The sequence below is a fragment of the Hyperoodon ampullatus genome (assembly GCF_949752795.1).
Source record: "Hyperoodon ampullatus genome assembly, chromosome: 6".
In the NCBI taxonomy this organism is placed as follows: Eukaryota; Metazoa; Chordata; class Mammalia; order Artiodactyla; family Ziphiidae; genus Hyperoodon; species Hyperoodon ampullatus.
In genome coordinates this window covers 40,930,891-40,958,718 of record NC_136919.1, presented here as the reverse complement: position 1 = coordinate 40,958,718, position 27,828 = coordinate 40,930,891, and the positions used below count along the sequence as shown (strand labels likewise).

Genomic DNA, 27,828 nt, shown 5'->3' with positions numbered 1-27,828 from the left:
GTGACCTTGGGCAGATGACCTCACCTCTCGGTCCTCCATTTCATCAACTGCAAAATGGGTTATTCACAGTGCCCAATTCCTAAGGTTGTTATGAAGATTAAATGAATTATCTAATGTTATAGGCATTAGCTGTTATTATTATTACTGTTATTTGGCACAACGCAATGAAGACTTTTTTTTTTTAGAAAAAGGAAGAATATGTTTATTTCTCCTCTATCCACTCAAAACATATCGTGACCATCTGTGGCATTTTGAGATAGCATTTTGGTTAGGCAGCATAAGGCATTACACAGCATTTGATGGTGAAAATATCCATACTTTTTATTTCTGTGTCTAGGAATATCTGATGCACAGTCACAATGGGGTAGCACCCTGTGAGATCAAAGGTCCAGATAAAAGGCAATTCTATTTGGTGTGGGCAAGGCCAGCGCTTCATTTGGCAGCGTGCTTCTTATATAGCTCCAGGAACTCAGTCACGTCTTCAGGAGACCCCAAGATGATTGGCGCCCTCTGGTGGATGTCAGTGGGAACAATATCCAATACAGCTTCCTTCCCCGTGGTAGCCAATCCTCCTGCCTTCTCCATGACATAGGCCATGGGGTTACATTCATACAATAGTCTCAACTGGAAAACAAGAGCAGCATTCTCAGAACAGAATAGATTACACAGAAAAGAGATCTGTTTCATAGAAAAATAGTGCAGAGCTGATCAAATGAACTGATACTTTCCCTTACTTTCCATCACAAGGTTGTATCTAAGACTGAATGGTTAATTTAACCATTTGGTTAAATTAAGCCATCCATCAAGAACCAGCAATAGATTGCCTGATGCAAATGTGAGGCAGACCACCTGGGCTCAGGACCGAATGACATTTTGGCAGAACCGATGTTTCCCTTCTCTTTATAGCACGGAAACTGGACCTAATGAGTGATTCTGTGTGTGTTTTGGATGGAGCTTTGCCTATTCTATAAGCATTTAAAAGTCCATGGTAGTGTCTGGCTGCAGACATCTGGAAAGCAGACTGGCTCCTCCAAACAGTATAATATTGTTTGCAACTCTGTACACATTCCTTTTACAATTCTCCTAAGGCTTGAGGGTTGGGATTTAGTATGTTATACATCTTGGCGTTTACTTTTAAATATTAACTTTTTTATTGTATGCATTTTCATGCAGTCTGCCTACTGAGTAGACAGCTTTTTGCAGGTGTTTCCTGACTCTATTTCCGTACAGGTGTCAGGGTCAGATTTTCAAAACTGAAAAAAAAAGAAAAAGGAGGAACCTCAATATTTGTGTTAAGGAACAATTTTTTGAGGCATTAGAGAAAAGCGCTATAAAGCAGGCTAATCACATAGGTTGGGATGCCCGAGGTAGGTGACTATGGTAAGAGTGGGTGTTTTAATGTTTTCAGTGAACTGGACGCCACATGCCATAAACAGAGATCTGAGCATATCTGAAATACATCCATTTCTAAGTATGGGGATTATTCCTATTCCTTCTCTCACATTAAAAATAAAATAAAATAAGAAAAACCTGTCTGTCCTTTGGGAAAAACAAAGGGACAATACTTGAGAAGGAAACACACTGTCCCTCTGTGTCGAAGAAAAGTGGGTGTCCCTTCTCCAGCGTGACAAGCACAGCCCACCCCATGGCTTGTAAGAAGGTTGTGGGCATGAGACCAATGCATCAGTTACAGCTTACCTGAAAGCTCTAGGTGTCCCCAGAGATGCTCTCCTTCCCTAGAAAGGTAGCATTTTCTAAGCAGCAAATGTCAGCTCACTAGTCATTTCAATTTTATGCCTTTTGAAAACAATCAAAGAAAACCTGTTTGGGATGCATATGTGATTTGCTGCCTTGGTAATGAGGCTGGACTGTTTCATTTCATTTTATGAATGGCATTCATTTTGCCCAAGCCAAACCATTTGTATCCACTGGAAGCAGGAAGTACTTTTAGTACCCTCTGACCATAGCATCATTACTTATCTTTAGCAATGGAAGGGTTCTCAAGAGATCATTTTTAGCTGATATCGCCTGGCTTTAACCAGGACAGCCTTTAATCTAGAAAAGAATATGCCACAGACATCCTTGGCACCCTACTGCAGAGCATAACAGCTACCATGACCTTTCTTTCTTCCTCAGTCCAATCCCCCAGGCTGCAGATGAAATCCACTGCTTCTCAACCACTCTTCAGGGGATTTATTTACCTTTCCGTTGGGGCTTTTCTTGTTAGCTGGGTACAAAAAGATTCCTCCATAGACCAGGGTGCGGTGAACATCAGCCACCATGGAGCCCACGTACCTGGCACCGTAGGGGGCTGAGTTGTCCTACAAGGTTAAGACCAGCAATAGTTAGGGTTACAGAAGAGAGAGCTCTCTTCATGTCCTCTATGCTTATTTGATTCAACAGTCAAACAGAGCACCATCAAGGTGTGTGTTTGGGGCTGTGCTAGGAAATGTGATGAAAATTCTGTCCCCAAGCAGCAGAAAATGGAATAATGGAGACAGCCTCTTACATCTTATAATAACTCAAATTACCTGAGGAGGCCCTAAGGAGGGTGTGGTGGATTCAGGCTCTGGGGTGGGGCAGGCATTTAGCAGGACCCCAAAGGAGAAGAAAGATTTTGCAGAGCTAAGGAGAGGGGGCAAGGGTGGGGTTTTCATCTCTGCAGGAGCAGGAACTGCCCAGCCAAAGGTGGGGCAACTAGAGAAGCACATGCAGTCTGCCTTGGGCCCTGGGAGGAGCCTGGTGCAGCTGGGGGCAGGAAGGGATCTCTAGGGAAAGGTGGAAGGAGAGATAATGAGGCTGGAGAGAGAGACTGGGGCCACCTTGGAGGGCCCTGAATGCCAAACTAACAACATCTGGGCTTCTTCCTCAGAACACAGCAGCCTTCAATGGCATTAAGCAAGAGTGAAACTGAGTGAGGCCCGGTGGGGCTCCCAGGCATGGAGGCCCCTTTGTCCCCCATTTCTTGTAGGCAAGACTCCAGCCTCCATGACCTTCCCTGAGTTCCAAAGGGCAGATTTAAACAGTTGCTAATCAAGGGAGGAACGGGACAAGAAACCACCTGAGGCAAGATTAAAGGGACCAGAGAAGCTCAAGATTAGGAAACCACCTGAGACAAGATTAAGGCGGGCAGGCCCTGCTCACACCCTAATCTTGTCAGAGACCCCAGCCTCGAACCACCCCTAATCTTGTCAGAGACCCCAGCCTCGAACCACTGTTATATAACACTCATCAAATCCTCCCAGGGTGGGACATATAGTTTTCTTTCTTCGTTTTCTTTCTTTTTTTAATAAAACTTTTTTTAAAAGATTTATTTATTCTAGCCATGCCGGCTCTTAGTTGCGACATGCAGGATCTTCACTGTGGCGTGCGGGATCTAGTTCCCTAACCAGGGATTGAACCCGGGCCCCCTGCATTGGAAGTGCAGAGTCTTACCCGCTGGACAACCAGGGAAGTCCCTGGGACACATAGTTTTCGAGGGCAGGAGCCCAGTGTGTCCCCCTTTGCCTGGCAAAGCAATAAAGCTATCCTTCTCTACTTCACCCAAAACTCTGTCTCCGAGATTTGATTCGGCACCGGTGTGTACAGAGAGGCTGAGCTTTCAGTAACAAGAGTAGGACAGGATTGGATGTTCCTACATAGAACCGTCTCTACAAACAGCCATTTCTTCTCTTCATGTTCAGTGATTTGTAGCCTCTTTAGAGAGATGCCATGATGGATGCTCTCAGTCTAGAGATGACTGATAGAAATCCTTCAGATGCCACAGGGCTGGGGCCTGGGGTGCAAGAACCATGTTTCGTACCAACTGGGATCAGGGACCCCAGCAGTGAAGCATGTTTTACTGCCATGACTTCATTCATCTGGCGGACTTCACAGTCCTGATTTTCTTCTGCCAAGAGAAAGTGGCAACGGGGTTGCTATCTCAGGGCAGGGGTTCCAGTCCCCAGCACAGTGGAATCCACCCGCTTCTGTCCCTGCTGCCTTTCTCTCCAGGGTAGACCATGAATCAACAGATAACTCAGGGGCCCTCCCCCAACCCCGACCCCGCAGCCCTCACTTACTGGGGGGAACTTCTTCCTCTGGACATACTCCGTGACAGCAGGGTGGAAGTCCTTGCTGTAGCCCTCATTGAGGCTGTAGATGCTCCCTTTCTTTTTGATCTTCACATCCCTGTCCACCAAAATGAACTCTCCAATGGCCTGTGAAACAGGAAGGAAAGGTGGAGCCGTGACATCTCCTTCAGGCCTGTGGGAGGGGATGGCGTGAGGCCTGAGGTCACGTGTGTCCTTCAGCACAAAGACCTTGGTGTTTATTTTTTTGTTTTTTCAACTGAGGTATAATTGACATGGCATTAGGTTACTCTCAGGTGTACAACATAATGATTCAATATTTGTAACATTGTGAAATGATTACCAGCAAGGGAGTTTCTCCTTGGCCTGGGACACCCATGCCTTTGGAAAAAAAAAAAAAATTTGGTGCAGACAGGAGGTAGGATATCAGAAGAGATGGGCAGCTGAGTTACACCAAAGTGTTCATGGCTGCTCTTAGCTTTCCATTTTTTCGTTTCTATGTTGATGTCATTTTACCCGAGCACCGTGAGTTTCGATTCACAGCATATATAGCTTCCGGTGCCTTTGCTCACTGATCTACAGAGTGCTTCTCAGAACTCAGCCTCCCACAAAGTCCCAGTGCTAAGCTGATGACTTTAAGGCTTAGGTTCTTCAAAGGAGATTCGGACTTTGGAGTAAGGTGTCACATAACTCCTATAGCTCTGGACTGAGGACTGTTTGGGGCTCCTACACGTCCCTGATAAGAGAGTGATTGAGGCTCCGCTCATCTGGGGAGGGAGGTTGCTCCATGGAGACAGAGTTAAGAAGGGAGGTCCCACCTTGGACACATCTCTCCCCAGCCACTTATTCCCGTAGCAAAGCTTGGTTCCTGCCAATATGGAGCATGTTGGAAGTAGAGAGGAAGTGGGGGAGGGAGAAAGGAGGGCAGGGGAAGAAAAGAGACTAGAACTAACAGTGGTCACTGAAAGGTATCATTGTGAGTGATTCTTTTCTTTTTTTCTTCTATGATTTTTTGGTAAAAGTCTGGAAAATGAAGCCATCACACAACAGGTGCTCATGAAGCCATGCTTTGCAGGCACCCCACCCTGGTACCTGACCAGAGCATCCTAGCTGTGAAGGAGGTTAGTCTCTTGTATGTGAGAAAGAGACTGAAAAGCTTTTCAAACCTTAAAGCCATCTAGAAATGCAAATAAAGCTGTTGTGGTCTTCTTAGCGGACACTGTCAGCCAAAATGAAAAGAAAGCACTAAGTTGACCCCCACCCTGCAGGCATTCATCAGATCTGGGAGGTCAGCCAGCAGGGGGTAGCGCAGCCTCCAAACACTGGCCATTAAGTGTGAGGAGGGCAAAAGACTATCAAACACACAGAAACTTACTCCTGGACACAAGGTCTGCAATCTGGAAATAAGAAGAGGTTTCATGTTTTCTACACATCCATCAACTGAAAGGTAACAGAGAAGTTACCAGAAGAATGTCTGGGGAAGCGGTAAACGCCTGCTGAGAGGATAAATCCAAAACATCAGTGATTTCGGAAACTGTACCCTGGGTTCAGAGTGAACTTCGCTCGGGTTCTGCCACTACTTTACCCTGAAATCACCTCCTTTGGAGGCTTACACTTGTGCTGTTTCCCTACCCTTGTTGATTTATTAAGCACGGGTGCTTCCAAGGAGGCAAAGTCCAGTTGTGCAAGCGTGCGGGTGACAAAGGCAGCCTACATTCTGATTTATCCCACCCGCCACCCACAAACCTCAAGGCCCCACCACCAGCAACCGGCCCCTCACAGGATTCTAGCAGCTGATTGTACCTGGTGTTCGGTTTGTCAGCAAAAAGCACCAAATCAGTAGTTTCATTAATGTCATCTGAGGACATTTCTAAAACTGAAAGGTATTTATAACCTCAATTCTTTTTCCCTCGGGACACTGGACCAAATGCACAATGAATGTGCCGACCTACGGAAGATGATTCTATGGAGTCCATTTCAATGGTGGGTTTAGTTATGCCAACTATGTAAAGAGATTTCTTTGCTCAATTTATCTGCTCTGTCGATACTGTCATCTAACAGAATAAAGAACTCCAATTAATACACATGTGGAAGAAATTATCCACAAATTAAAAAATTGTTAATGAATATTTTTCATGGCACCTTGGGCTCCTCTCCATGAGGAATTTGTTTCGTTTTTTGTTTTCTGGCCGAACCACGTGGCTTGTGGGATCTTAGCCTTGTCAGGGACTGAACCTGGGCCCCAGCAGTGAAAGCGCCGAGTCCTAACCACTGGACCACCAGGGAACTCCCAAGGGTGTTTTTCTCTATAAGTTGGACAGACTGAGGAATTATCTTCATTTCCTTCTTTATTTTCATTTCCTTGAGTTCGTCAAAGCCTTTCAAAACCACAAGGGTTCACTGAAGGTTTGCGTGCACGTGCACATCAAATGAATTTCGGAGCTAATTTTGAAGAAATGAGGTGGTCCACTGCTTCAGCCGGGACACCCATTCACCTCAGGAAAATAAGCTAGTAATGGATAGCGTGGGTGGCAAACAGACCATCTACAGGCCCCATCTGGTCCACAAACGTGTTTTAGTTGGCTAGCACAGTGTTTTACACATCCAGAAACATTACATTTTCTAAAAATCCAGTGTTTCTTGAAACATTGGAAGCCTTGGCAAGACTGAGCTGCTATTCCCAAGGAGCAGCAACTGCCAGACCTCCCCAGTTCCCAAATGCCCCACCACTGCCCTGCCACCACCCTGACCATCCTTTCCCAGCACACTCCACTCATCTGTGTGGCCTGCTCAGCCCAGTGGGCATCTGAGTCAGCTGAGTAATGTCCACTCTAAAGAATTCATCGTGGAAGAAAGACTCCTTATGCTCTGGACAGACACCATTTCTCACCTCGATAATCTTCTCATGATGGTCCCTCCATCTCCCTTCCCCCCTTCCCCAACCCATCATCTCTGCCCCTTCATGGGCCTCATCTTCCACCTCTAGGTACTGCCTCTCCCCGCCCCCTCCACACACACACTAAACACTCACTCACAGCCACCAGCAAAGCACCCAGCTTCCCCTGGGGTCTCTCACCGGGTCCAGCATGAAGCAGTTGACTCCATTCGCCATGGCCAGGACCAACATGGTGGCACTGCCATAGAGTGCATAGCCAGCAGCCACCAGGTTCCGGCCGGGCTGCAGAGCATCCTTCTCAGAAGGGTCATCAGTTGAAATCTAGGACAAGAAAGAAAACAAAACACGTTTTTGTTGTGTTCTGTTTTGTGGTTCTTTTTTACAGTTCATCCATTAGCAAGATGCATTATCAAGGTGCTCTCGTAATGAAATAGGGCATCTTCCCAGAGAGGCCTTCCTCCTCACATCAGTAATATCCTGATTATATTACCACAGCGGCCTTCCCACCAAACCCCAAACTTCCTGCATCTGGATCCTTCTTTCCAATCAGGGTCCTCCTTCAATTTTACTAATTTGATATTCCCTCATCTCTCCATTATCACTCTCAAAAAAAGAGCATGCCTCCTTGCCAGCTCCTACTAATTTAATCTTATTACAGTCATCAGTGTCTTTCCCCTGCCTACTCTATCTTTATTTAAACAAATTAAAACTGGGCTGCAGGGCTTCAGGTCTGGTAAGGAAATCAATTTCATGAGCTCCTGCCTGTTGCAGCACATACTCCAGTGAGCAGTGTGGTCCATACTCACACATCAAAGAAATTCTCAGAAATACAGCAACTGAGAATCTCTCTCCAGAGTTGTTACAGTGTAGGGCAAATGCTTTCCCTTTTTCTGACCATGACCCACAGTAAAAAAAATACATTTTGCATCACAAACCAGTACCAACACACATGCACCCGCACACACAACTACAAAAATTTAATAAAACAATACTTACATTTAGAACATGACATGTACTCTAATCTTTTCTTTGTTTTTTATTAAAAACACAGCCCACTGGGTCGTGTGACTCAATTTGTTCTCTAATACTAAGGAAAGGAAAAACTTAAGGGCATGGCTCCTAATCAATGATTACTAACTGATGATTACCTTCTTAACACCTGACAATTGGCTCCTATGGTTCTCAAAACAGCCTCAAACAAATCTTTCAGCTTGAATATTCTCTACTTGAATTTAAACAGAAGTGAAAATGGGCAGTTTCTGCCAATTTCATTTATTCCTTCCCCAGCCACAGATTCCAGGGGCTGAGAATAAGTAAGGGCATCTATCTATATCATGATACCAGAGATGGAGGTCATCTCAGCAAAAACATTCCTGGTATGGGACTTCCCTGGTGGTCCAGTGGGTAAGACTCCATGCTCCCAATGCAGGAGGTCTGGGTTAGACCCCTGGTCAGGGAACTAGATCCCTCATGCATGCCACAACTAAGAGTTTGCATACCGCAACTAAGAGTTCGCATGCTGCAATTAATAGTCCGCATGCCGCAGCTAAAGATCTCACGTGTCACAACTAAGACCCAGTGCAGCCTAAATAAATAAATAAATAAACATTTAAAAAAAGAAATACACTCCTGGTAATTTCTTCCTATAACTTTTGAAAGTGTGGTCCAGAGACCACGTACATCAGAATCACTTGAGATGCTTATTTAAAATGCAATTCTGGGGCTGCAGCCTTGACTTACTAAGTCAGACTTTCTAAGGTGGGCCCTGGGAATCTGTATTTTACCAGGCACCATAGCTGACTCTTGCACTGAAGCTTAAGAACTACTCTTGTAAAAGGAAATGTCACAGGGCTTTCCTGGTGGCGCAGTGGTTGAGAGTCCGCCTGATGATGCAGGGGACACGGGTTCGTGACCTGATCCGGGAAGATCCCACTTGCCGCGGAGCGGCTGGGCCCATGAGCCATGGCCGCTGAGCCTGTGCGTCCGGAGCCTGTGCTCCGCAACGGGAGAGGCCACAGCAGTGAGAGGCCCACGTACCGCAATAAAAATGAATGAATAAATAAAATAAAATATGAAAAAAAATGAGAAAAAAAAAAAAGGAAATGTCACAAAAGCCATTTCTCTCTTTTTTTTCCCTTTGTCTCCAATCTTTGTGTTTAATAGTTTTCATCTAGGTGGTTGGTTGCTTGCTTGGCTGGTTGGGCTGTGTCAAGTTATTTAATTTAGTTTGGTTTGTATTCACAGGGTAGTGCAGTGCAGCTAAACACAGACTAAACACAGTATCACAAATCTGAGTTGTTTCTCAAACTCCAAATGTTGCCAGTGTACAACCTTGAAAAAGGAACCAGCTTCCTTCAAAGCCAGTGACATAGTGGGAGGAAAACAGTCAGGCTCTAACCGCTTCGTCTGTCATAACTACTTAACCCTGAAAGTGCAGCACAAAATAAGACAAAGACAACATGTAAATAAGTAAGTTGACTGGAAGCCCCTAGGCTTGGAGTAGTCAGTTCTCCACCAAGAAAAGTCCCCCAGAGATTCACCTCATCCAGAACCACCCATGTCTGTCTGTGGCACAAGGATGCAGAGCCTTTCACTGAAACACTGTCACCAAATAATCTCAGCCTTCAACTTCCTTGCATGGAATAAGAAATGATAACATTATCTATGATCCATATACTCAAAAGAAAGACAAAATAATTCCATCTAGTCATTAATTTGGAGGAATACTTTTCTACCCCGACCCCCTTTCTAATGCATGAATTCCCTCCTCCAAACCCTCAGCAATGAATGCCTTTGTTCCAAGGGAATCCATTACAGTCTCATGTGGATGCTCATGGACCAATGTGCATAAAGCCCTTGACAAAATTAAAAAGCCTCTGGACCCTACCTTTCCTTATCCCAGGCCACCACCTGCTGTAGGTGTTTTAATCCACATCACTCCATATAGAGTACGAAAGACACCATGGATTCTGGAGACTTGAGGTTGTGGAGGAGAAAGTCAGGCAGAAGTGGGGTAGGGCTGTCATATCATCAGATAGTCTTCCCTCAGAGCGGCAGCCAAACCCTCCCTAGAAGGTCTCATAGGGCATATGGCAGAGTCTCCAGTAACTCAGCCAATATTGTTCACTTACTATTGTACCAGGCTGCCTAGCAGACAAAAAAATACATAAGAGAAGGTCCCTGTTCTCAAGGCGTTTATAATCTGCAGTGAACATCCATTGATTTTGCCTGGCCAGCACCCATCACCCTTCTGCTGATAATTGCACCTTAACCTTCCTCAAAATACTACCCCCCTGGCCCTCAGCTCCAGGAGTGAGCACATGAGCCTGGTCTGGCCAATCAGATCACTGCATGCCTCAGGCCATAGTGATTGGTTGAGAGATGGACACATGACCTAAGTCAAGACAATCAGGGCCAATGAGATGATATTCTTGTTGGAATTGTTGGAAAAGAGGTTTGCATCTTCTGTTTGAGTTGCTGAAGGATTGGATGTGGGCCCAGACCTACTGGGAGCCATTTTGCCACCAGAGAGGAGGGAGCAATAGAGATGGAGAGGAAGTGTGTCCTGTTTATGTCGTCTGAGTCCTTGAATGCAGCTGTACTACCCACTGGACTTTCTAGTTACATGAACCAATAATTTTCCTTTCCTTTCCTCCCTCCTTTCTTTCCTCCCTCCCTCCCTCCTTTCCTTCCTCAAGCTAGTTTGAGTTGTGATACTCTCTGTTGAATCTTAATACAAAAAACAAGACAAGTAATATTAATAGCTACCATTTATAGAGCACTTCTTATGTGCCAGGCACTATTTTCATTGCTGTTATGCTTAATTTTCAGTATCTCCCCTTTATGGATACGGAAACAAGAGGTTACCTTGCCCAAGGTCCCACAGAGCTAGTAAGCATCAATGTCAGGAAACCACATTCCATATGGCTATTACATCTCCCTGTGCCCAGTTAAGGGAAGTGAATTGGATTCTGTAGCTGCTAGAGCACTTTTGAAACTCTGCTTTTAGTCGTGGGGACTGGATATTTTTAAAGGGTGTTGAAAATTAGAATGGTATCCAATAGAGGATGACCACACTAGGGAGGTCGAAAAACCATCTCACATGAAAGATATTCAACTTAAAGAAGATTTAAAAGAAGGGGAGGGGAGGGCAAAAAAGCCATTTCCAAGCATGTAAAAGAGTCTTATTTTCTGATGCTCCAAAAGGCCATATGAGCAACAGGGAGACAGATTTTGACCCAATATTTGGACAAACACTCTAGAATTCTACCTTTTCTGAATGTCTCCAGCCAGAGGCGGGGTGACCCTTCCGGAGGTGCTGTGGCAGGAACTTCGTAGAAACACTGGACCACAGGCCCTAAGAGATCCCTTTGGAGCCTATTTCCAGGCACCATGTGGGCAAGACCAGATCACTGTTTCCGAGTTCCAGTTACCAACTAATGTTATGCCACTGAGCGGGTGCACCAGAGAGTTGAACTCCAGCCCAGATTCAGCGCTACAGAAAGCAGGAAAGGTCTCCTTTAAAGCATCAGACGGTCAATATTTATGCCCCATAAATCCTCAAACAATCAATAAGGCTTTTGAAAACTGAAGTGACTTAAAGGGAATGTGACACTCATCACACCTCTTTCGGTCTTTTAAGAGAGTCACTTCAGGTTTATTGAGAAGAGTGTGGAGACTCACTGTTGAGTTGTTCTAGCATTTGTAATTCGAGTTGCTGTTGCAGGCTGTTTTTTTTTTTTTCGGTACGCGGGCCTCTCACTGTTGTGGCCTCTCCCATTGCGGAGCACAGGCTCCGGACGCGCAGGCTCAGCGGCCATGGCTCACAGGCCCAGCCGCTCCGCGGCATGTGGGATCTTCCCAGGCCAGGGCACGAACCCGTGTCCCCTGCATCGGCAGGCGGACTCTCAACCACTGCGCCACCAGGGAAGCCCTGTTGCAGGCTGTTTTGATTTTTTTTTTAGTTGATAGCCAGTGTCAGTTTTCTAGGTTTTTTTTCCTTAAAAAGAGTCTTTATTTGGGGGGTTAAGGTGGAAACTGGGGCTGGCAAACATTAGTGCTGCTTTAGCTTTGGTTGAGTCATTACCAGAAGTCTTCCTCTACATGAAGAATTTTTGCTGCAAAGTTCTCTAGCTATACTACATAGATCTGATAACTTGCAGGTAAAATTACATGCCTCCATGTCTATAACAAAAATGGGATGTTTCATGGTGTGACTTGGAAAACAGATTAATTACTGCCTTTGTCTTTCTGGTATGAGTATTAGACCTTTCAGTTACTCAAATTGATCTGCCTCCCAGCCAAGACAAACGCAAGATACATTTCAGTGAGGAAAGAGAACTGTCCCATGGTGGTCCTACTTCCCATGTTTGAAAGGAGATTATGTGCAATAGTAGACAACAAGTCACTTTGAAAAACAAAGCACAAATTGCGGTCTCACTTCTTAAGTTATGGCCTCTGTATCCCAGAATAGGAAACCTCAGAGGTTGGCTGAACTAGCCACCTCGTCCATTAAGATGAAGGAAAGGGCTCAGCCTCAAAGGCACCTGTGAGGTTTTATTTCTAAAATAAACAAGAAGGCTGAAGCCAAGATGACATATTTTAGATTTCATCATTTTTTATGATGAGCCCATGGCTATTCATTCTATTTTTCACTTGTATATATTTGAATGCACTTCCACCAAACCGCCCCCCTCCACCCCCAAACACACACACACACTTAAAGTAAGAGAAGGGAAGAGAGACTTTTGAGGTAGAGTTACCTGCTCAGGTCACCCAAGTAGAAAAGACCCAGGGCAGGAGCCTGGATCCCCACACTGTACCAGTGTGCTTTCTATAATTTATAGCAGAGTCAGCAAACTCTTTCCATAAACCAACAGATAGTAAATATTCTAGGCTCTACTGTCACACAGTCTTTATCAAAATCACTTAACCCTGCCTGAGCAGTGCAAAATCAGCCAAAGGCAACATAGTAAACAAGTGAGCTGACCATATGGCATTAAAACTTTATGGACAGTGAAAATTAAATTTCATATAAATGTCATGGGTCATGAAATATTATTCTTTAGATTTTCTTTTTAGCCATTCAAAAATTCAAGAGAGTTATTTTTTGCTCACAGGCCATAACAATCAGGCAATGGGCTGGATTTGGCCCAGGGAGACCATAGTTTGCAGACCCCTGATTTAGAGGATTTAAAGGACAATTTTGATATAAGTACTCTCTATTGTTGTCACACTCTCACAATTCTCAGTTCACATAGTTACATCATTGCAGCTACCCTACACTGTCTCTTTTGTTTTTAATTTTATTTTCTGTCACAAAAGAAAGCAAGGTGCAGTTAAAAGAGTGAAATATCTTTCTCTTCCCACCCACCTTTTACTACATTTTCTTTTAACAACCTAATAGATTTTCACTATGCAGTTAAGGCTGGAAAAAGCCAGAACTTGACATATAAACCTAATTCAAGCCTCACAAGGTTTCATGATGTACATTCTGGCTGTGCCACCAATAGTGAAACAGGACTGGATGTTCAACCTTAACTCTCCTTTTGGTCCCAAACCAGGAGCTTGATCCATTACATTTTACCTTTCTGTAGATGCCAAAGATGGTTCCAATGGATACAAGGCAGTCGATGTTGGAAGATCCATCAAGAGGATCAAAACAGACCACATATTTACCCTGAGCAAAAAAAAAAGAAAACACAACTTTACATTTAAAATTAACACATTGGGATTTCCCTTGTGGAACAGTGGTTAAGAATCCGCCTGCCAATGCAGAGGACATGGGTTTGATCCCCGGTCCGGGAAGATCCCACATGCCATGGAGCAACTAAGCCCGTGCGCCACAACTACTGAGCCTGCATGCTCCAACTACTGAAGCCCGCACACCTAGAGCCCATGCTCCACAACAAGCAAAGCCACCGCAGTGAGAAGCTTGTGCACTGCAACAAAGAGCAGCCACTGCTCGCTGCAACTAGAGAAAGCCTGCGCACAGCAACAAAGACCCAATGCAGCCAAAAAAGAAAAAAAAAAAAAAAAAAAAAAGAACACATTGTAACGAAATAAAGAGTATACGCTAAGGGGTTAAAAGAGGGAATCTAGGTGAAAATTCAAGAAATGTGTCTTATTTATACTCTGTCAGGGAAGGTATGAGGTGGTATACAGAGTGAAAATAACAACAAATATATATCAAAAGATCATTAGGCAGAGAAAACACAACTTAGAATAGGAGGCATAGATATAGATGAAGGTGAGGAATACAGATAATTAAGTAATAATTTCCTATATCATTGATTTGAATGAATCATAATTTTGCTTTGAGTTTCCTGGCAGTCAAAGGAAGAAGAGAAACAAAACTTTATTCATAAGGGCAAAACATAATATCTTAGGTGAAGCAAAGACAACATTAAGATCTCTAAGAATATTTTCATGCAGTTCTTATAGATGACGCTTGGGGTTACAGTGCACAGAGTTCTCAACCATATCCCTACTGTAATTCCCAAAGGAAATAACCCTCAGCTGTTGTAGGACTACTAAAGACTCATTCTTTGGACAGGATTTTCAGGGGTATGTGGGAGCTGGCTGGAGTCAGCTCTCAAGGGCCAATGGTGCACATCTCTTCCCAAGTCTGTTTTCAGTGATGTCATATCGGTAGCTTAAAATCAACTCTGGGGGACCACTTGCACAGTTGAAAGTGGCAAGTGCTACAAATCAGAGGGGTTTTTTTCTAATAGAGAGCCAGTTTACCAGCACACCACTGGAGATTTTCCACCTCCAAATTAGTCACTTTAAGAGGTGGTTTTGGGGCTTCCCTGGTGGCGCAGTGGTTGAGAGTCCGCCTGCCGATGCAGGGGACACGGGTTCGTGCCCTGGTCCGGGAAGGTCCCACATGCCGCGGAGTGGCTGGGCCCGTGAGCCATGGCCGCTGAGCCTGCGCATCCAGAGTCTGTGCTCCGCAACGGGAGAGGCCACAACAGTGAGAGGCCCGCGTACCGCAAAAAAAAAAAAGAGGTGGTTTTTAAATTTCTGCATCAAATTAAGGCAATTCTTTGATTCCCTAACCTCTTGCTCTTAACAAATCACCTTGGTTGACACAGGAGAAACTGTCATCAGGAAAACAGGAACATGCTTACCACGAAGGCACACTGTAGTCAGAGAAGTTAGTCAGACCAATAGAGAATACTAAACAACAAATTCAGTCCACATGGCTAAAACTGCCGAGTACCTTCAGAAGCCCAGCAGAGAACAACAAGAGCTTTGAATCTGACACGTAGTGTATTTTAAGAACGATGTAAAACAAGTTAATCAGATGTGGCTCCCCATCCCTCTTACAAAGGTGAGACTGGATATCAGGCAGTCTCTTTAAATTCATCTTCTGATTGATTTTTTTCTCATCCTACTCCTTCATGTCCCCAGTTCATCTCAAACAGGGAAAGATAGTAACCCACCTCAAATGGGTTTGTTTTTTTTTTCGGTACACAGTCCTCCCACCGCTGTGGCCTCTCCCGTTGTGGAGCACAGGCTCCGGACGCGCAGGCTCAGCGGCCATGGCTCACGGGCCCAGCCGCTCCACGGCATGTGGGATCCTCCCAGACCGGGGCACGAACCTGTGTCCCCTGCACCGGCAGGCGGACTCTCAACCACTGCGCCACCAGGGAAGCCCCGGGTTTTTTTTGTTGTTGTTATTATTATTACATGATTTTTGTTGTTCAGTGAAAGCTGGATATACTCTTTCATTCACTTTTTCAACAATAATTTATTGTTGATCCCCTACAATGTTGTGCTAGAGGCTGGGATACAGAGAAGAATATAATTCATTCTCTACCCTCAAGAAGCAATCAGACCATAACTGAGCAGGACCTTACAGGGCTTTCTTAAGACAGATTCCCCCCACCCCGATGTCCTCTGCCTGCCTCTTGTCTGTAGGAAAACTTTAGCCAAAGAATAAGTTTAACCAGAGAAGTGAGAAAATGAAAAAACAAAGGCAAACAATCAAATAGACAAAATAATAATAGTTTAGTCATTAAACAAACTCAGGAACTTTTAGTTCCTCCTCATGGGGTATAGATAATATTCTGAGCCATACCCTTTAAGCTGTTTTGCAGATACTGAATCCCCCACAGGTGGGAGAAGTTAACTACATGATGACCAGACTAGAAATGACAAAAGCTCCTCCATCTTACACAGTTCTTTTTAAGAACTGGCCTCAAGGAGATGGGAACAAACTGACCCAGGAGTCAGTTGAAGATTAGCTGTACTTAAAACAATCAAGATGACACTGATCAGACCACCACATGGCCAATTTCAAGATGATTATCAGAGCTAACTGTGCTGTTCTGCATGTAGCCCCCTCCCTCTGCTTATACACCCCTGAAATTCCCCTTTAAAAACTCTTGCCCCCAGGTCGGCACAGGGAGTTTGTTCTTTGGGACGTGAGTCTACCTTCTCCCCAGGTTTGCTGGCTTCCTCAATAAGGCTATCTTTCCTTTTACCCAACACTTGTCTCTCAGTATTGGATTCTTGAGCATCCTGAGTCCTGAGTTTGGTAACAAGATTAATAGGATTCCAATGGATTCCAGTGCATGAATCACTGATATGAACAGCTTAGATTGGCAGGAAGGTTGGTTATGAAGGTTGGGAATTGGGTGGATGGAAGGACGTAGTTAACAGAGCCAGACTTTGAAGAGGCTTGAACATGACAATAAAAAGTTAGAAGTGGAGATGAGTATGAGTATATTTGAGTCTCTCCCATGTATGAGCATGCAGGAGAGATGATAACGGCATGGACTGTGGTGGAAGTGTAGATAGGAGAGGACAGTTTGAGATATGGCAGTGAAGTGGAATCTGTGAAATGATGACTGATGGTTCAGGAGGGATCTAGGTTGTGTCTTAGGAATCCAGCTTGGCTGAACAAGTGGAGTCATTTATGAAGCCAGAAAGAAAAATGATTACATTAAAATCCTCAGTAGTATATGAGCAGACCCACCCTTTTCTCAGGTTCTACTATTATGGCGTGTTTATCTTCTTCTGACACAAGAACACAGGTAGCAAAAGATGACTTTAACACATTAATAACCAGGTCATTGGAGAGGACATCCAGCTTCTTCACTTGATCACCCGTCACGTTGGTAGAGCCAGCAATTCCATAGCTACAGGGAAGAAAAGATACAAAAATATAAGCCATGACCACCAGACTATGTCAATGCATCTATAAACTCACTCAAAGAGGGCATTTGGTAAGATTTAGAAGAAAGGAAAGAAGACACATGGTTTGGGAGAAGTAGAATGAGAAAGATGGTCATCCATCTGGATTGGCTCCTGGAGGGAAGGAGATATTGTCATTCACCTGTCCAGTGCCTATCATTGTACCCAGCACACCTTTGTGGTTAAATCGATGTTTCTCAAGCTTTTTTTTCATTATGGCCCCTAAGGAGGTTTTTTTTCCCTAACACACTCCCCCATGAAATTTTAATATTGCAGATATAGTGTGTATCTGTTTATGCACTGTATGTACATATATTTCACACCCAAAAAGATTGGTTTTTTTTCACCTGCCCCAAGAACCAATTTTCACTCCCAAATGCATGAGCTAATGCATAATGAATCAGTTGACAGACACAGCAAGCAAAGAAACCTTCTGGGTGGGAAGGAGCCTGAGAGGGAAACTAAGCCAAGGGATCTATGGTTTTATAGCTGATGAGACCCTAAAAGAAAAGAAATATTGACAGATCCCACTACCCCATTTTATAGAGGAGGATGCTCACTCCAAGACACCAATGGGCTTCTCTAAACTGGAGCAGCAGAGCAGAGGTAAGAAGCTCACTTTGACTTCCAAGCCAGGCCTCTCCTAGTGGCACCTCACTGCTTCTGGCAGGAGTCCTAGGGGCTGAAGGGATTGGGAGGTCTGCAGTCCTTACTTTATTTTCAAGGTATCTGCAAGTCAGTAATTGTGGAGCTTCCAGAATCCAAGTGGCTGGTCCAAAATGGAGCCTAGTTTGTTAGAATGAAGGAAGAGGAGGGTTGTCATAGCCTGGGGTTGAGTAGGAACAACACTGAAAGGAGGGGAAATGTTTTAGAAAAAGGATGCACTGACCAAGATAAGAGACTGGATGTGGGAAGGGAAAGAATAGGAGCATTGAAGATACCACCAAACAGCTGAGAATGGGAGAGAAGGGGTACCATGGCACCCTTGGCTGAGATTGCTGGGAGCACTTGCCTGGGGACTGATTGTCATGGCATTCACAGCTCAACTCCTGAAAATGCATTTTCCCTAAACATAACTTGCACGTCTCTTGCTGGACAAAACTGAGCCAACATCAGAAACTGTCTGAACCCAAACGGTTCGCCTGGCCTGACGCTCCAGGAGGTAACTCCAGTTATCATCAAGCCCATTCTCCAGTGTTGCCTCTTTCAGCATCGTTCCCTCGCCCACCTGGAAAACAGCGTCTTGTCCCTCCAGCCCTCCTCCCACTTCTTTTCATCATGTCACTCCTATTTCATGAGTAGAAGACCAAGGGATCTATCAGACTTGCAGCTGGGTTTTCGCTTCTCTTTCCACATAGTCTCTTTCTCATTTCAATTGTGAGGCCGACACTGATGAAGAAAGAAGGCAGCCAAATTCTGGATGGAACTAGGGCTTGGCAGGGGTCAACAACTCAATGGCCTACATCTTCCTCAATGGCCCTGCTGGCACCAGCTGGCTCTCCTTCCTAGCCTGACACTTCCACCATTAAAGTCACTACTAATTTCAGGAGGGTGAATAACGCTGAAGGAAAAGAACATGGGCTTCATGGCAGAGACCTGGCTCAGCCCTCAGCTCTGCAAGTCCCCTGCTCTCTCTGAGTCCTCCTTTTACCATGGAGGGTAATGATGCTTCATGGGGCTGTTGGAGGATTATACACTTATCACACATACACAAAAGCGTTTAGCACAGCCCTTCACGCCTCATGCTAAGTCCCTTGTTTGCTCGCTAAAGGGAGCACTCATTAGGGATCTGCAATACTGTGGGAGGGGAGGGGGCTCTCAAGATCCCCCAGGCTTCATCATCTTCATGTTGGCATGGTTGTTTAATTTGTACTTCCATGAGGATGAGGACAGAGGGTATGTTTTCCCCCACTGTGGCCCAACTTCCAGCACACAGTAGGCCCTCTAGCAATACTTGCTGAAAAGCATCCGCTGAAGAGAAGAGAAACCCAAGCCTGAAGGAATAAGTATAGGAGCGGTAGACTTCAAGGTCATTCCACACCTTGGAGTGTGGAGGAAGCCACTGGCACAGTCCCCAGAGGGACCGGCCTATAGGGACAGTTCCAGGGAGGCCTGGGAGGCTGGGACAGGTGGACAAGGCACTGAGGCAGGCATGGGAAAAGCCTACTTTACACTTTGTTCTGGGTATCTGGCTCAGCGAGATAGGTGAAGAACAGTCAGGCCTCAGTTCCTCTTACTCAAAAGCTTCCTAGAGGCCTGTGTGAGTGATCATTTATTCCACAAATATCTATTGTCCCCACTGTGCTGAGTGCTGGGGTTACAGTGCTGAGCAAGATGGATGAGATCCCTGCCCTCATGGAGCTTATATTCTAGTGAGTGAGGCAAACAAGAAACAAGTGCTTTTGAATGAATAAGATAATGTTGGATAGTGACAGGTGCTCTAATAAAATGAAAAAAGATGCTGGGGGATGGCAGGGCAAGGGGTTTAGATGGTCAAGGAAGGTCTCACTGCAAAGGAGCAGTTCCAGCTGAAGGATACTTTGAATGTTTTTCAAACAAAAATGAGGCTATAACAAAGCCCTAAAAGAGCCCAAATAAGCCAGCCAGAAATGATTCCAAAGAACAGCTCTGGGTCAGTAATTTATCCAAAGGAACAGGGAGTTTGTTTTTCACATATTTCCAAATGGGAGGAGTTACTCTGTGCACATTTATATAAGTAACTTTTTAAACCTCAAAGTCTTTTTTCCATGCTGTGGGCTACAAGAGGTTACCGTCAGCATCAGGGCAGCTGGATTGTCCAGCCAAGACCACCAGCCAGGTTCCTCACTGCCGTTCCAAGATTCTGAGGTGGATCCTGCCCTTGGGTCACAGAGAGTGGCACCACCTGTCCACGGGGAGTCAGGAGGGGCCGTATAACAGCTGCAGGGTGAACACTGTAGGGGACACTCACCACACCAGAACTGAAATGGCCATCTTCATGGCCACACCATGCAGGCCACTGGATGGCTCCGCCTCCCTGCCTGGTTAGGTGGTCACCCCTCCTTCCTCCTCTTTACTCCCATGGAGGGTCCCTCCTCTGTTCTAACCAGAAGGACCTTTCCCCATCTATCCTCCAGTTGCTTGAGAAGCATAAAAAACATGGAGATAGATGATTCTGGGACCCTCAAATTCAAAATTCAGGCACTTTATAACTCTTCTAGGTCATCTTCTGGGAGGGTTTCCCTTGGTGAGACCTTGTGTTGGGAAAGTCTTCGAGAAGGCCCAGGAAAGTGATTCTAAGGTAGAAACAGGATTCAGGAGAATGAATTCCCAGCTTGCCATGTCAATAGTGACAATATCTGAGTCTATACCCAATCACCTCAGATTCTGTACGTTGCACCTTAGCACGGGAAGTTAGCCATGACACGAGGAGTTTCTCACACAGCCCTGTGTCATCCGGCCCAGGGATGATGAGTCAGGACTAGGCAAACGCTCAGTCAGGCTTCTCCCAAGATGCCTCAGGAGGGGCCCCCAGAAGGGAAGCAAGACCCCCGAGGGAACACATTCCATGGATCAATGAAAAGCCGGAAGCAGGAAAGGCTTCTACAACTTTGACAGAAGAAAATCCTCAAGGAACTAATTAGCTGAAGAGCACATAGAGTTTATTTTCTTCATAAGTTTTCAGAAAATCCCTTAGAAACGATACTGTTCTGCATTCTGATCAGTCATCATTCCATCAAAGACCCCAAAGGATAGAAGAAGAGCCTTTACTGTATAACCCGATGGCCACGCGCAGGAGCAGTGGGGAAAGGCAGCATCATCAGGTGCTTTCCTCCATGGGCTGGGACTCTAGACCCTGGGGGTTCAAATCCCAGCTCTGCCACGTGTTAACCAACCCTGTGCAAATCTCTTAGCTTCTCTGATCTTTGGTAAAATGGGAATTTAGTGTATCTATGTCATAGTATGTAGAGAGGGGGAGTAAATGAGTTGACATAGGTCAAGGGCTTAGAACAGAGACTGGCACCAAGGTAGTGAACAAGAAATGGTATCATTCTCTTCCATCCCTAACTCCCCGCAGCAGTAATACAACCATGCTGAGAAGCAAGGTGGGTCCTGACAAGAACACAGCACCAGGGACCTGGGTTCAAATTCTGCCTTTCCTCTTACTGATTATATGACTTCCATCAAGTTGTCTCGGCTCCCTGATTGTTTCCAGGCTTTGTAAGGGTGAGGGCTAACCCACGTGATGCACCTGATTCATAGCGGCCAATGGCAGCCATCATTGTTCTTAATGGAGCCCACAGGTTGGTTGTACAGGTTGGTTGATGAAGGGGAGGGGAAATGACTTCTAAATCAGTTTTTCAGGCAGCTTCTGGGAAGACAGGCAATGCAGAACAGTGTCACAGGTAACTAACTGACAAGAAAAGAAAGTGCTCAAAGTTCACCTTTGACTGAAGTCTCCCTGGGAATATTATTTCTTTTGAGATGCTTATGATATGTCCCTTCAATTTTATTCATATTAGTTGGCCCTGCAGCCCAAGTTGTTCAGGGCAGCACAGCATCCTGTGGTCTATGCTGTCAGGGTTTATGCCCCTGTGACTGTTTGTTTTTCAGCCCCCAGAGTCACAGAATTTCTTTCTGGAGTTTGGGGAGAAAAATCAATTTGAGAAGCTGCTGTCTGTAATATCTCTTCTTTTTTTTTTTTTTTTTTTTGGCCACACCACAGGGCGAGTATTGTAATATCTCCTTTTAGGCTTCCTATAAAAACCTCACTGAAAATTTGAAACAACTGTTAAGTCATTTTAATTCATATGATGGGAAACTCTTTAGAAGGATAGGTTAATTTGGCCAGTATTTTTAAATGCTTAGATATTTGGACTAAATATTAGCATGGTTTTTCAAATTTGCATACGGTTTCTACAGCCATTTCACAGCCATAAAGTCTGCAATTAATGATGGTCAGGGGAAAGGCTCCTTTAACATTTCTGAAGCAGATCCCTAGACACAAGGACCAGAGCCAGGGCCACACTTAGGGAAGAACTTTCGATGACTTCCTTGATTTGCTAACTAACTAGACCTTTTCCTTCTGATGTCAGCATGGCAGTGTAAAGCAGGCCGCCCTTTAGACAGCATGCACGAGAGCCAAGTGGAGGAGCTCATTTTTAGAAGAAAAAGGGAGGCAGATTATTATTTAATCCTTATCACTGAAGTCGAAGTGAAGTCAAATAACTCATGACTTGTTATTGATTGATTCTGAAGTAAATGGCCAACCATTCACCCAGCCCAGAACATCCAAAGGTCAGATGAGAAATACAGGCCACCCTCCGTATCCTGGGTTCTGCATCTGCGAATTTCCACCCGTAGTTAGTTGAATCCGAGATCATGCAGGGCGGACTGTACTCAGCCATTTTACCTAAAGGACTTAAGCATTCACGGATTTTGGTATCTCCTGGGTGTTCTGGAACCAATCCCTGGTGGTTACCTAGAGACGACTATACATTGAAGAAGAGGTGTCAACCAGAACAGCTTCAAAGGCCACAAACCCCAACGCTGGCTTGAGTTCATGCCAGCCCAAAATGAGCAAATAGGATGGTATGTGGCTGGCTATGCTTTTGGTGTGGAAAGGAAGTTACAATTCCTTTTTGGTAATATGGAGATGATAATTCAAGAAATATAAGCTACATATGATAAAATTTCCAGAAGTTTAAGATTGTAAACTCTGCAAACTTGAAGATAAGCTCAAGTATGTGTTAACTGACCTGTAATTCCAAAATTAAAACTAAAGTTATTTATTATTTTCTTCCACCAAACAACAGAAGTGACATCATATTTACAAGAAAGTTTTCCTGATGTCACGTGAGCATGATGGGAAGTTTCTGGTGACCAATCTGAGGGAGCAAAGTCACCTAATATATAATATTCTAGCCTGGAATATGTCCCTGTTGAAATGCATGTGGGCAACTACTAAGGAATGAAAAGCAGAATATAGAGCTATCTGTTTTCTAGAAACAAAATGCTTCAACCTAGGAAAACAATGATGACAGTATCAATTTAATGAACTCAGTTCCTCCACATACAACTCTTTGAGGATTAAAAAAACAGTTGTCTCCATCTTACAGGTGGGGAAGCTGAGGCTCAGAGATGTTACGCCAATTGCCTAAATCCTCACAGAAGTTAAATAGCAGAGGCAGGAATTTGAGCCCAGCTCCACCTCTCACCAAAATGTGCTCTTAGGGCTTCCCTAGTGGCGCAGGGGTTGAGAGTCCACCTGCCGATGCAGGGGACACGGGTTCGTGCCCCGGTCCGGGAAGATCCCACATGCCGCGGAGCGGCTGGGCCCGTGAGCCATGGCCGCTGAGCCTGCACGTCTGTAGCCTGTGCTCTGCAACGGGAGAGGCCACAACAGTGAGAGGCCCGCATACCGCAAAAAAAAAAAAGTGCTCTTAAAGCCTTGCATGTTCCTGTTCTGCTAAACCGGGTCCTAATTTTCTTCTCCTCTTCCTCTTGCCTGAGGGTGAATGTGCCAAAATCCAGTGGCCTAATCTTTAGTCAGCTCTTCACACCCAAATTCCAGACTGCAGCCTGGGCAACATCTCCAGCTGTATGGCCCTCTAACACCTCAAGTTCCACATCACCAAAATGTCGGCACCATCTTCCTACCCTTCTCCAGCCTCTAACACTCAGCTCCTCCTTTGGAATTCTGGGTTTTGGGGGGAGGTGTTTTTTCGTTTTTGTTTGTTTTTGTTTTTGTTGTTAATGGCACAGCCCTGCTCTCAGGGTTCTTTGAGAAGCTCCCTTGCTGTCCTTCTCCCCCATCCCCACCCAGACTTCTCCCAGGTCCTCCCCCTCCTCCCCTCTAATCCCCTAGCTCTGAATGCTGCTTTCCTCACCTCTCCCCTCTTCAGTTGGTGTTCCACATGTCTTAGCTTTCTCTCTTTTAACTCTATACTTCCAGCCATACCTGCCCCGGATGAATCTCCATTCATTCCACTGCCCCACTCAAAAACCTGTACCTCTCCCCTTTGCTTATCCCCCCAAATATAAAGTATTCACCCCTGCCATTTGATGTTCCCCCAATGCACCCACAATTTAACATCCGCAAATGCCCCACCACTACATTACTTGAAGTAGTCCAGGCTTCAGTCAAACTGAATGAGCAACTTTTCCAGAAACATCTTCCTACTTTGTACATTTCCTCACGATAGCCCAGCCTAAAATGCTCTCCAGCCATCAAGCCTATGACCATCTTTTCCTGACCATTGCAAATGCCTATCTTGATACTCCACAGTCCTCTGCATCCACATATTTTTGATACCTCTAGGAAAGTATCTTTCAGATCTCCATTGTTTTATAATTCTATACTTGTAATATTTTCCCTACAGCATAAGCTCTGTATCATTCTCATCTCTCAGTCTCTTCTAGAACTAAAGAGACAGAAAGAGAGAGAGAGAGAGAGCTCTCCAGGCTCTATGTTTAAACTCCTGACCTGTCCCTGAGGAGGAGTCATGGCTGAGCTCCATAAACTGGTTCCGCAAGGTTCCTGCAATCGGCAATCATCTTGTTCCTCTGGCTAGATGCCTTTCTAGGGCAAGTCAACAGCACTAACAAGTTATTTGCAGGCATGCTGGCCTTTTCATCCAGGCTATCGAAGTCATGAGTGTAATCTGGAGGCTTAGGTTAAGATCTTGTCTTATTGCCCCCTGCTCAACTACATGTGATACTGAGACAGTCAAACTTAATTTCCCACAGGAGTACTTAATGTCCAGGTTCTAGTCCTCCTCTGTCAGCCACCCACATGGCCATGCATCAACACCCATTTCACAGGTACAATGCTGTCTGAAATAGTCAAAGACCAGTGGCATGCCCAAACATATGGGAAATGCCAAATAGCTCATGATATGTCCATGCAGTGGAACACAATGCAGCAATTAAAAAGGAGGAGGTGGATTTACATGTCCTAACATTGAAGGATGTTGAATATATATATTGTTGAATAATGACAGCAAACTGCAGAAGAATATGTTAAGTGTGTTCCATTTTGTTTGCTATTTACAAAGAGTCATATGGAAATATGTATCCAGGTATAAATTTATATTAATATAAAGAAGTATCTAGTATAACTGACTCACTTTGCTGTACACCCAAAAACTAACACAACATTGTAAATCAACTATACTCCAATTTTTAAAAAAGACATTAAAAAAAAAGAAGTATCTCGTAAAATAACCAGTAAATTATGAATAGTGGATACCCCAGGGAATGGGTAGTGGTGTGTTTCACTTTTCCCGTTGTGTTCTTCTGAGTGGTTTGAATGTTTGTTGAGTGCAACTTATTAAGGAATTTATAATTACAGCAACAACAATATTTTTTAACCTGGTATTTACAGGTACCTAGTGTAAAATATACATAACTTATATAGTCTACATTAGCACCCTTTGTCCAGGTCCCACTATCAAAATCCCACTACCTAAGGTCCCACTATCTGACATTACTTAAAAGGTGGGAAAGATGTACCTCAAAGCAGATCTTTTGTTTCTGAGTCTCTTTGGGGTTGTGAAAGGTGCTGACACATTTTTAAATAATACAAGAAATGACAAGCACTCTTTTTGAAGAAGCCCCCTGGTTTTCAAAGGCAGGTAAAGCTATTAGGACACTTTTACTTACTGTAAATTAAATTTGAAGTAAGATTTTAATTGAGTGTGTTTCCTAAAGCACAGTCTCCTTAGAAATGTATTAAGAGGGACCATAGGTGAAATAGTAATGGAATCACCACCTTCCTAACGTGCTGTCCCAATCCTTCTCCCAGCAAGGGCCATCCCTGCTTGACATCTGAAAATAAATGTGATGATACACTCCTTCCTTAACAGTTAGCTCGGATAGATTGGGAGTTTGGGATTGACACGTACACACTGCTATATTTAAAATAGATAGCCAACAAGGACCTATTGTACAGCACAGGGAACTCTGCTCAATACTCTGTAATAACCTAAATGGGAAAAGAATTTGAAAAAGAATAGATACATGTATATGTATAACTGACTCACTTTGCTGTACACCTGAAACTATTACAACATTGTTAATCAACTATACTCCAATATAAAATAAAAATTTTTTTAAAAAGAGTTAGCTCTACCAAGCCATACTGTGGGACCAAAGGCAAAGAGCTGACCAGAAAAGGAAACTAGGTTCCAGGGGTTATACTTTTTCAGATCAGCTAAGAGCACGGTGCACAATGTTTAAGGTGTTCCTAAGAGTGGGAAATATTAGGAAGGAGTGTGGGCAATCTGAAAACCCAGGCACCCTTCAGCTATCCTGAGGACCAGTCGAAACATAAAATGCTCGTGCACACCAGAATAAACCAAAGGGCGCTTGTGTTACTTACAACAAGCCACACAAGAAGGTACTCTCTGATTCCCCATGTCCTGTGATTGCTTTGCTAAACACAATGTGATCTGCGGACCAGCAGTCTCAGCACCACCTACCACAGAAGAACGTCTTAGAAATACAGCATCTCAAGCCCCACTCCAGACCTCCTGCAGCCCTGTGCACACCAGCACTGCCGCCCCTGAAAGCTCTGGACAGAGGGCCTCCTCCTAGTGGGGGTTCCACCCACTGCTCCTAACAGGACTTGTCTAGGGTCAAGGAGATACTGAATTAGAAACCTGACTTGGGACCCCAATTCCAAAGGGAGTGAAGGAGGTCAAAGAAAAGAAAGGGAAAGGAAGGCACCTGGGCCAGCACTTTCCTGTTTGAGGCTAGGATGGGTATGGCAGTCAGGCCTGGTACCCACCTGGCCAGCCAATTTCATCAGGAGGAAGCCAGAGGGGTGCTAAGGCAGGCTGCTCAGCCCAGGGGAGCAGGCTGCAGGATGGATGCAGCTGTGGACTGTGAGACAGGCCCCCAGGTGGGAAGCTTAATGGAAGGCGGAACTAGGCTTGAGTGCCGCTTGAGCTTCGGCAGAGGGGCAGAGAGAGGGGGAGGGAGGGAGGGAGAGGGTGAGAGAGTCCCAGATGTCAGACAGAGAGACTGACAGCAGGGGCAGAGGATCAGACATCGGACTGCTCGGCAGATCCCCTGCCAGAGAGAGAGGACGCGGACAAGGTGAGGGGTCCGGGGGTACAGAGGCCTGACTCACAGGTGCGCGATGCCCGCCTTGCGCACAGCGGTGGAGATGGCTTTGACCGCGGTGCAGAGCGAGTTGAGCAGTTGGGTCATCTCGCCCGTGCCGCGGGCCTTCCTGCCCTCCTCCATGACGAAGCGGGTCAGGGTGACGATATTGGTGTCGAAGGCCGCCTTGTCCGTCATGCTGTGGCCGTGCTGCTGAGCGCTGGGCGTCAGGTGCAGGCGGCGGGACGCGGTGGGACGCGGCTGGAGCGCAGACCGACGGCCTCCGAGGATCAGCACCGCTCGGAGTGGGCCCGGTCCCAGCGGGGTGTCCCGCGGAGCCTATAGACGCGGGTCACCGCCCTCCGCCCACAGGAACACCTCCGCGCCCTGGCCCCGCCCCTCCAACTGCAGCCCCGCCCACTCCGCCCCCACCCCCACCCCCCGTCCGGGATCTTGTCCAGTCTCAGTTCCTCCAACAGCGGGGCTGCCCCCTCCCCCGCGGCCCACAGCCACCTCCGGTTCTTCCGCTGTCGCCGCGCCACGCCTCCTCAAAGCACGGCCACTGGCGTGGTG

General features: G+C 45.4%; 1 protein-coding gene across 1 annotated transcript; it reads right to left on the bottom strand.

The window, feature by feature from the left end:
• Positions 1–180: 180 nt before the first annotated feature.
• Positions 181–27,583, bottom strand: FBP1 (fructose-bisphosphatase 1). Its single transcript, XM_079706080.1, has 7 exons — positions 27,284–27,583; positions 16,952–17,114; positions 13,553–13,645; positions 7,147–7,287; positions 4,062–4,199; positions 2,202–2,321; positions 181–624 (listed from the first exon to the last, which is right to left on the bottom strand). Exons 1-7 carry the CDS (start codon positions 27,451–27,453, stop codon positions 433–435), a joined length of 1,017 nt encoding a protein of 338 aa, XP_079562206.1. The 5' UTR covers positions 27,454–27,583; the 3' UTR covers positions 181–432.
• Between the last annotated feature and the right edge of the window lie 245 nt (positions 27,584–27,828).

Bases quoted from the DNA above. Each gene is read 5' to 3' on its own strand.
- FBP1 (XM_079706080.1), bottom strand. From the start codon at position 27,453: ATGACGGACAAGGCGGCCTTCGACACCAATATCGTCACCCTGACCCGC. The intron at 13,646-16,951 runs GTGGGTCTGCTC...TTTTTTGCTCAG, and splicing joins TAGTAGAACCTGAGAAAAGG to GGTAAATATGTGGTCTGTTT. The intron at 625-2,201 runs GTAAATAAATCC...CTTGTTTTCCAG, and splicing joins AGAAAAGCCCCAACGGAAAG to TTGAGACTATTGTATGAATG.